Source organism: Gekko japonicus, unplaced genomic scaffold (genome assembly GCF_001447785.1).
Source record: "Gekko japonicus isolate JY-2015 unplaced genomic scaffold, Gekko_japonicus_V1.1 scaffold1123, whole genome shotgun sequence".
Classification (NCBI taxonomy): domain Eukaryota; kingdom Metazoa; phylum Chordata; class Lepidosauria; order Squamata; family Gekkonidae; genus Gekko; species Gekko japonicus.
The window spans coordinates 601,707-609,501 of NW_015165858.1; the positions used below are offsets into that span (position 1 = coordinate 601,707).

A 7,795-nucleotide genomic window follows, 5' to 3' on the forward strand; every position below is an offset into this window, starting at 1 on the left:
AGTGAAACAGTTTTGTACCAATGTTGTTCTAAGTTTGACATGAAGCCCAGTATTTGTTAACTATAAACAGGTCTCTGAATAACAGTCAGGAAAAGGGGGATCTTTGAACATGTGTTTCATTTGCTGTCAGTCTGTCTGTTGTTTGCAGCCCTGTGTTTGAAAGTAAGTGCTTTTGCCGATTTGCCAGAATGTGGGTTTTTTGTTGGAATAACACCACTAGAACCTTATTCGGTGGCATGTAATAAAAGGTGTATTGCTGAAAACCATCAAAGCACACATTTTAGATGTGCCTTTTATATAGGTACTCAATACTGAAATGATGTTCAACGCACAAGCACACCTGCCCAAAGGGCACATCATTTTAGAGTTAAGCTTCCTTTAGCTCTGGCTGACAACAATACTATAAAACCAGCCTGAAATATAACCCACATCCTGAATCTGAAATGTTTAAAAATGATGGTCTCTCGTAGAAGGCTTTTGGTTCAGGTACACACCAGGGCAGACACAAGCTTTGCCTTCCAAAGTGAGAAGCTGCTCCTTCGAATGGGAGATGCTGCTCGGTTGACCCTCGAGCCTTACGCATACAAAGCTTACAGCCTGCCAATTGTTCTACTGCCTCTCTGCAAAACTACAGGACACCACATCATGTCACACCTTCAAACACAGTAAAAGAAACTGCAGCAGTAGTGTGTGTGTATTCTCTCACATAGAATCTACTCTTTTATTGGCAAGTATTGCAAAGTTCCTAAGGAACCACAGTTGGAAAATTGTCCATTAGTATAATGCATACTAACAACCCCTTCCCTCCTCCCCTGGAGATTAACTGTAACACAGGAGGGCAGAATCAAAGGTACTCCCCCAAACAACTTTAAATCATTGTAGGTATTCATATAAACTTGATCCTTCACTGTACTTTAAAGGTAGGCAATGTACAACTTTCTGCTTTGTCTTCCAAAGTCTCATCTTAAAAGTCTCATCTAAATATGAAACTTTTAAATGCTGTCTTCTCTTTCTCCTTAACAGAGACTAGTATTTTGCATCTAAAAGCACCAATGCAGACACTGACAGTACAAACCTAAGCAAAGTTACATCTTTCTAAGCCTCTAGACCTAAGACTTCAATGGACTTAGAAGGGCGTAACTCTGTATAGGACAACAGTGTGAGTCTAGTGCAAATGTCTTCCTTTATCAGCTCTGACCACTCCAGCTGCCAGGGTAAGGAAGCAGGTACTAGCAGATGTTACCTTTAGTTTGTGCTGTGATGTGTGTGAGCCTGGAGAAGGGCATCTTTTGTAAATGGGCAAAACTTAAGAGCATGCACACTCTAGAAAGCTGTGCCTCAGTACTGCGGATGTTGCCAGTGTTCTCCAGTAGTACAGAAGATTAGGGTATGAACCCAGCATTTTGGAATACTGGGCTACGAAGATAAGAGAGATTACAGTCTAGTTCTTGGGCATGAACCCTTTGTCAACTCTGTTTCATCTTATAGCCCACAGGTCTGCTCAGTTCCTGCTTCTCGTCCAAAGACCACAACATGTCACAAAATTAAGAGCGCTCCCTCAAATACCCTCTTCTCCAGAGATCTCGTCTTTTAAATGCAGGACCTTCTTGCCCCTGTGATGTAGAGCCTACTTGGGAACTGGACAAACGTGGGATCTCCCAGTGCAATCGTTGCTTTTAAAGTGTGTTGATTAAATAACCACCACCACTACCACCAAACTAATTAAGTGTGTGGAGGAGGTAGAGGAAGGAGCACATGACACTTTTGAAGCAGTGTCAGATCAGACCTCATGAATAAAGTAGGCTGGGAGACTAAACTGGTACAATGGAGATAAATGCTGTGTAACACTACCCACTTTTCTTCTTTCTCTGTTTGATGTTCCGAGGCTAGCTTATTTTACATGTGTTTCCAGAGAGGAATTATTATTAAATTCTAACTGAACTGTATAGAGAGTTGTTACTGTTTAACGTTTGGGTTTGAAATTGCTTGTAAGATTCATGTGGTCAAAAACATCTGTACAGAGGATAATTTACTAACTAGTAAAACAATGTTTAACAAACTTTAGTAAATATTCTAGGCATGTTTGTGACAAATCACACCGCAGGGGAAAAGAAATGCAGAAAGTAAGCAGTACCTCCCCACAGGAGAATATTTTTCTGAGGCTTCTTCAAGATATAAGCAGGCCTTTACAATAGCTTTCAAGTGGGTTAAGCATATAAACATGTGGTCAACAACTCTTCTTCCATGTTCTTGTTTTAAAGCCTCTTTGATGCTCTGTAGACTTCATTGTGATTAACTGGTTTTCATCAATTTAATTAAACAGTGTGTTAAATTATCCCAAGTAGCAACTACTACCAGTATAAAATGCTTGCGCTATTTTATCATCTGGGGCATGTCATTCCAAGCTTGAGATTTCTTTTTGGCAAGTTCCATCCACGATGGCTGATCTGAGGAAGAATGAGTGACCTTCTTAAACAGCTTCGTATCTTCTTTTTCCAACGGCACTGAATATTGAACTGTGCAGAAAACAAAAATCATATTTCCAATTTAGCATCTGAGTGCCCAGCAGTTAAGCATGATTTCCCCTTATCATCATAACTGTTCTCCTACCATGCTGAGGTGCCATTAGGGAACTGCAGTAAAACTTTGAGAACTCTGTCTGTCATAAATGTTCTATGAGTAATATCTTTGCATCTGCTACAAAGGCTATTCTGTAGTCTACTAATTTACAAATTTAATTAAAAACAACATTGGTAGGGACTGCTTGACCAAATGCTCAGGGGTGTTCCATGCACGATGCAGTTGCAAAACTAGATTTGCCACCAAATAGGCACTCATCAAGGAACAGGAGCCACTCCTAACTCTCTCATGAGTCTGCTTATGCAATGCGTGCATTTACAGACACACTCATCCCATTGACATTTTAGGTATACATTTTAAAAATGAAAGGCTGTGAAGTGGCCCTCACAATAAGGACAGGTGAGACAGGTGAATAACTTGGGCTACAAAGAGCAGCATTTTTCAGACTTAAAGGTGCAGAAACTCCCAATATTATGAACACATAATACGAACTGGGAATGTTGGCTTGGATCCAATGGTGTTTTAGTATGAGCGGCTGGAGGTGGTGTTTCCCATTTCTACTCTCCCCACCCAGAGCTGCGGCCCCCATGCCATATCAAATACCCTTCTACAAGGTCTTCTTACCCTCAAGAGTTGCTTTCCTGGGGTACAGGAGTTGCAGCTGGAAAGAGATTGGGGGGGGGGGGGGAGCCGCTGCCTAAGAGTGGAACTCAGTCCTCAGGGACTGCATGTGCTGGGATTTATATCAGCATTGTGAATGCTCAATTTCATACCAGGGCTAGGATGTGACAGCAAGCCAGATCTTGGCAACATCTCCTGTGTATTAGACTTTGTCTCTTTTGTCTCTTCTTCAGAAGGAACTGTGGATGGCAAAGGCAAGGATGTACTCGGGGTGGGGTCTGTCTGCTGCTTGACAGCTTCCTAAAAAAGGAATGGAGGACATAAAACAGGATAGTGCTAGATGAAATAAGGGAGCATGAAAGAACCACACCAAGGATTTAAAATAACACAAGAAATTCAAGAGCAACTATGACTCTCCTTCTCAAGAATGGAATAATCCTGTCACGTGGCCCTTGCCTGCCCTGTTTATGTCATTTGCGCTATGAACGCTCCGTAACATCTTAATGTTCTGTGGACTATTAGGATGTAAATCTTTATTCTAGATTTTGCATTATGCAACTACAAATGTCTGGAAATAGGCTGTAATCACCATTACAAATTACTCAGTGATTTCTGCTCCTTTTTGGAAATGAGGACAAATGCAAAGAAAGCCTGGCAGACAAAGGCATGTGATGGACAAGAAACTCTGGCATTACAGTAATACCCCCTGCTCTTTCTAGAGTACCACATAGTTATTGCAGCTTTGTCCCAAAGGTTTGTTTAACACAAAAACAAAGAAACCACAATGCAGCTTCAAGAGGCTGCTAGTTTGAGTGGGTGGGGGTAGGGAAGGTCCTTCCAACCATTTCCCTGCTCAGAATCACTTCCACCTCCCAAAGCGAATGTGTAACTGAATGTACAAACATCTTCCAGAACATTCAAATAAATTAAAGGTATCAACGTTGTTTGGAAGATGAGTTTATCCCGTTAAGTGAAAGGTAAAGTGTGCACATATGTAAGTAAACTGTACACTGCTAAAATCAGTGCAATTTACAGTGACTCTTGGGTTACATAATAATGATTAACAGTGACACTCTAAGCAGAATTACACTCTTCTAAGCCCATTGAAGTCAATCTACCCAGGACAATTCAAAGGAAATTCTGCAGACTGGAAAATAGTTTCCCTATATGTTACTCTTTGGAAATTTCTTACAGAAATCAGTAAGCTGTTATTGTGTGCTGAGGTCTGATCCAAAAGCAACATTCAACATAGAAATGAACCACAGGAAAAGGTGCACAATTTTGATTAAACCAGCTGCCATAGTTTGTCTTCTTTTCACAATTTAAAGACTGCACTAGTTATCATCACAATGCAATGCAGAAACATTCATTCACCAGGGAAGCTGTATGTAAGGAACAGAACAGGGTAAAACTCATTTAAAACAGCACTGCTGTATCATTTTTCCATATATGACGTTCCAAATAGGCTCGCCAACCTTCAGGTCAGTTACCCTAGAGAAAATGGCTGCTATGGCTGAGGTCTCTCCCTTGCCCCAAACTTCACCCTCCCCAGGCTCCACCTCCCAGATCTCCAGGAGTGCACTAACCATGAGTTAGCAACCTAGCTCCAAATTTAAATCACAGTGCTGGCATTCAGGACCGTGTGTGTGTGTATATGTATATAAATTTATGTGCGTGGGCGTATACGCACTTGATTAATTTCTCTATATTCTGACATTTTTTTCCATTGGAGTTTTAGAAGCCCTAAGACTTCTAATCCCACCTCAAGTCTTTATAGGTATGTGAAAAAGTACCTTGTTTTTTTCAGGGAAAATATATTTTTTTGACAAAATGAATTGTAAAATATACGTATACAAGTGGGGACACACAATACTCACAGAGAGGGGGAAATCCCTCCCCCCATCACTGGTGATTCCCCTTATGGCTCATTGGAGGTGGAAACTTGCAGGGGGGGATCCAGGCACAGCTCCTGAGCTCAGTGTCCTTCTCCACTGCTGCTGGCTACCGGGCACCCTCCACTGCTGTGAGCTGTAGGGGGGAATTCCATATCTCCCCAATGTCAAGTCTGATGCGACTCCTGAGCCTGGCAGCCTCCTCCTCCTCCACCACCAGGCCCAGTGTGGCTCCGTGGGTGCCATGTCTCTATTGCTGAGCCCAGAATGGCTCCTAGGCAGCTGTGCTGTTGGAGGTAAGTGCGTTCTCTGCACTTGCCTAGAGAGTGCTTTTTTATTTGGAGGGGTGGATTTAACCTCCCCAATGGATTTTTTTTTTTAATTTTCCATTTTTTCTGCAAACCTGGGGGGGGGGGGCTCAAGTTTGCGGGAAAATCTCTTTAGCCTCTGTGGCCCTGATCCACAGATTTAGTTATCCGCTGATGGGGGACACACGTGGCTAGTAGTATATAAATATCTGATCCTACAACTATTTATACTTGTAGTACATGTAACAATTTTTTTTGCACTACTTGTGCACTCCCTGTTGGAAGATTTAAACTTTTAAAAAGATATTTTCAGGAAAAAATGCAAACACTCCTAAAATTAGGTATGATGGGTCTCTTCCTGTTAACTGGAACTTAAGGCACTTTCCAAACTGACACTGTGGCTCATTCCAAATGAGGGGGGATTTTTTTCCCTGCCTGGAAACTGGGAAGTCTCCACATTAAAGGGAAACATCCACAACTTGTGACGCTCCTGGGGCTTTACCCTTTAAACCAGATTAAAGATAAATCTGGTTCAATCTGGTTCAAAGGGGAATCTACGGAGTGTCTGTGGGGACACTCCATCCTTTACACCATATGGGAGGGAGCGAGCTAAGAATCACCACTTGCAAAATGGCATGAGGCAGTTCAGTGTCCTACATTGTTCCCTCCTTTCCATCCCTTTAAAGGACTTTCTCCCCTTTCCCTGTCAAGCCATGCTCTGGGGAGGAGGAGTGGAACAGGTCTGCGGAGATGCCATTCCCACTGGCTTGCTGCTGCTGTGGCATGGATGTTTTTTTTGCACCTTGTGGGTGCAGCCTGCATTTTAATTTCCACATTTGTAAAGCACACAGCCACACGGAATGAATATCTGATTTAAAAGTGGCTCCTTATGCCAACGATGCTGCATGAGCAACATTCAGAAGCAATGCACTGGCAATTAAAAGGCACTTGGTTCTTCCTAGCAATCATAATATTGCAATTGTATAAATGGAATGAAGGGAAGCGTTGGCGTATGGAAAAAAAAATCACTTCCTGTATTTTTAACAAAGAAAAAAACCATGGGAGATCTGCATCCTGGTGCTTGGGAGGGATGCATAGTGTACACTCTTTTCCAATTTTCTTTGGAAGTAAGACATGGCCTTTCACTTAACAAAGCTACAAAAGCACTCCTACTAACGAAGATAAGTGCTTACCCTTTATAAAATGAAACATAATACGACCCCCTCAAAAAACTCATTTGAAAATGCAGAAGCTGCATCATATGGAAGAAAGGGCATCATGTCTGGTGCCTGCAGTGATAAGAGAGCTCCTTGGAGACTGGCTGCCTACTGGAGTGGAGTCCTGGGCCAGGAAGAGCAATGATCTGATGTTGCATAAGGCAGCTACATACATTTGTAAGATGTAAAAGGTACTATCCAACAGGTGCCTGCAGCTGTCAATGAACAAGACTGCAAGTTTTGCAATGGTTTGTGTGGAATAAATAAACCTGGGTTATTCAGAAATGGACATGTGATTGGCAAGGAAGATGTTCATAATCCTTTCAGCCAGAGTACGTTAGCAAAAGTTAAATAGTCTATACACAGCCTTACTGACATGCGTCAAAGCGCTTTAGGTTCATACTGAGAGGCAGTGTGTTGTAGACCCAGGTTCAAAATCCTACTTTGCCATGCTTCAGAATCCTACTGGGTGACCTTCAGCCAGTGACTATCACTCAGCCTAACCTTCCTCACATCCTGTGGCTAAATTCACACCATCAGGACAATGATAATGTGTGATCACAAGAGATCCCAGAAAAGAAAGCCATTGCAACACAAGAAAGAAACCAAACGTGGATTAGGTGTCATCACCTCCATTCTCTCCGTCTCTTTTTTTTGCTTTTCTGCATCTGTTTTAAAATAAGTCATGGGTTTTTCTTCTCTGTTCAGCTCCTGTTCTATGAGTCTCTGCTTTTGCTTTGCTATAGTAACCCAGGCTGGTATTGTCTGGCTTTCCACTCTTGCAACATCCACAGCACTCACAGAAGGCACACTCTTTTCTGTGGAGACAATTTGAGAGGGAAGTTACTTAAAACACGCACACACACACACACAGAAAGAAAAACTGTTGTTCCATTTTGAAAGCATTCATCAGAGTTACACAGTACCACAGAGAGCAGGCCAGTAGTCAGACTTTCGTCATGAGATGACATGAGTACAATGAAAGCAACCAAATAATTATGGGTCAGTCAATCAGCAAGCGAAAGAAACTGAATAATGGTCTACCCCAGGTCTCGGTCCTCACTCCAGTTCTTTTCAATCTACACATCTCTGATGTTCCTAAGATGATATCCAGGAAATTTCTTATGCTGATGACATGGTGATTACCGTAAGACACAGATCAATTGAAAGGACTGAG

At 42.1% G+C, this 7,795-nt stretch overlaps 1 protein-coding gene across 1 annotated transcript; it reads right to left on the reverse strand.

Moving 5' to 3' along the window:
• Window positions 1-2,184: 2,184 nt before the first annotated feature.
• Window positions 2,185-7,312, reverse strand: LOC107110417 (uncharacterized protein KIAA1211-like). Its single transcript, XM_015411198.1, has 3 exons — window positions 7,249-7,312; window positions 3,354-3,501; window positions 2,185-2,516 (listed from the first exon to the last, which is right to left on the reverse strand). Exons 1-3 carry the CDS (start codon window positions 7,303-7,305, stop codon window positions 2,374-2,376), a joined length of 348 nt encoding a protein of 115 aa, XP_015266684.1. The 5' UTR covers window positions 7,306-7,312; the 3' UTR covers window positions 2,185-2,373.
• Between the last annotated feature and the right edge of the window lie 483 nt (window positions 7,313-7,795).

Excerpts from the sequence above, each read along its gene's own strand:
- LOC107110417 (XM_015411198.1), bottom strand. The coding sequence starts at position 7,305 with ATGACTTATTTTAAAACAGATGCAGAAAAGCAAAAAAAAGAGACGGAG. Across the intron at positions 3,502-7,248 it reads AAGAGACGGAGAGAATGGAG|GAAGCTGTCAAGCAGCAGAC; the intron begins GTGATGACACCT and ends TTCCTTTTTTAG. Across the intron at positions 2,517-3,353 it reads GCTGTCACATCCTAGCCCTG|TTCAATATTCAGTGCCGTTG; the intron begins GTATGAAATTGA and ends TTTTCTGCACAG.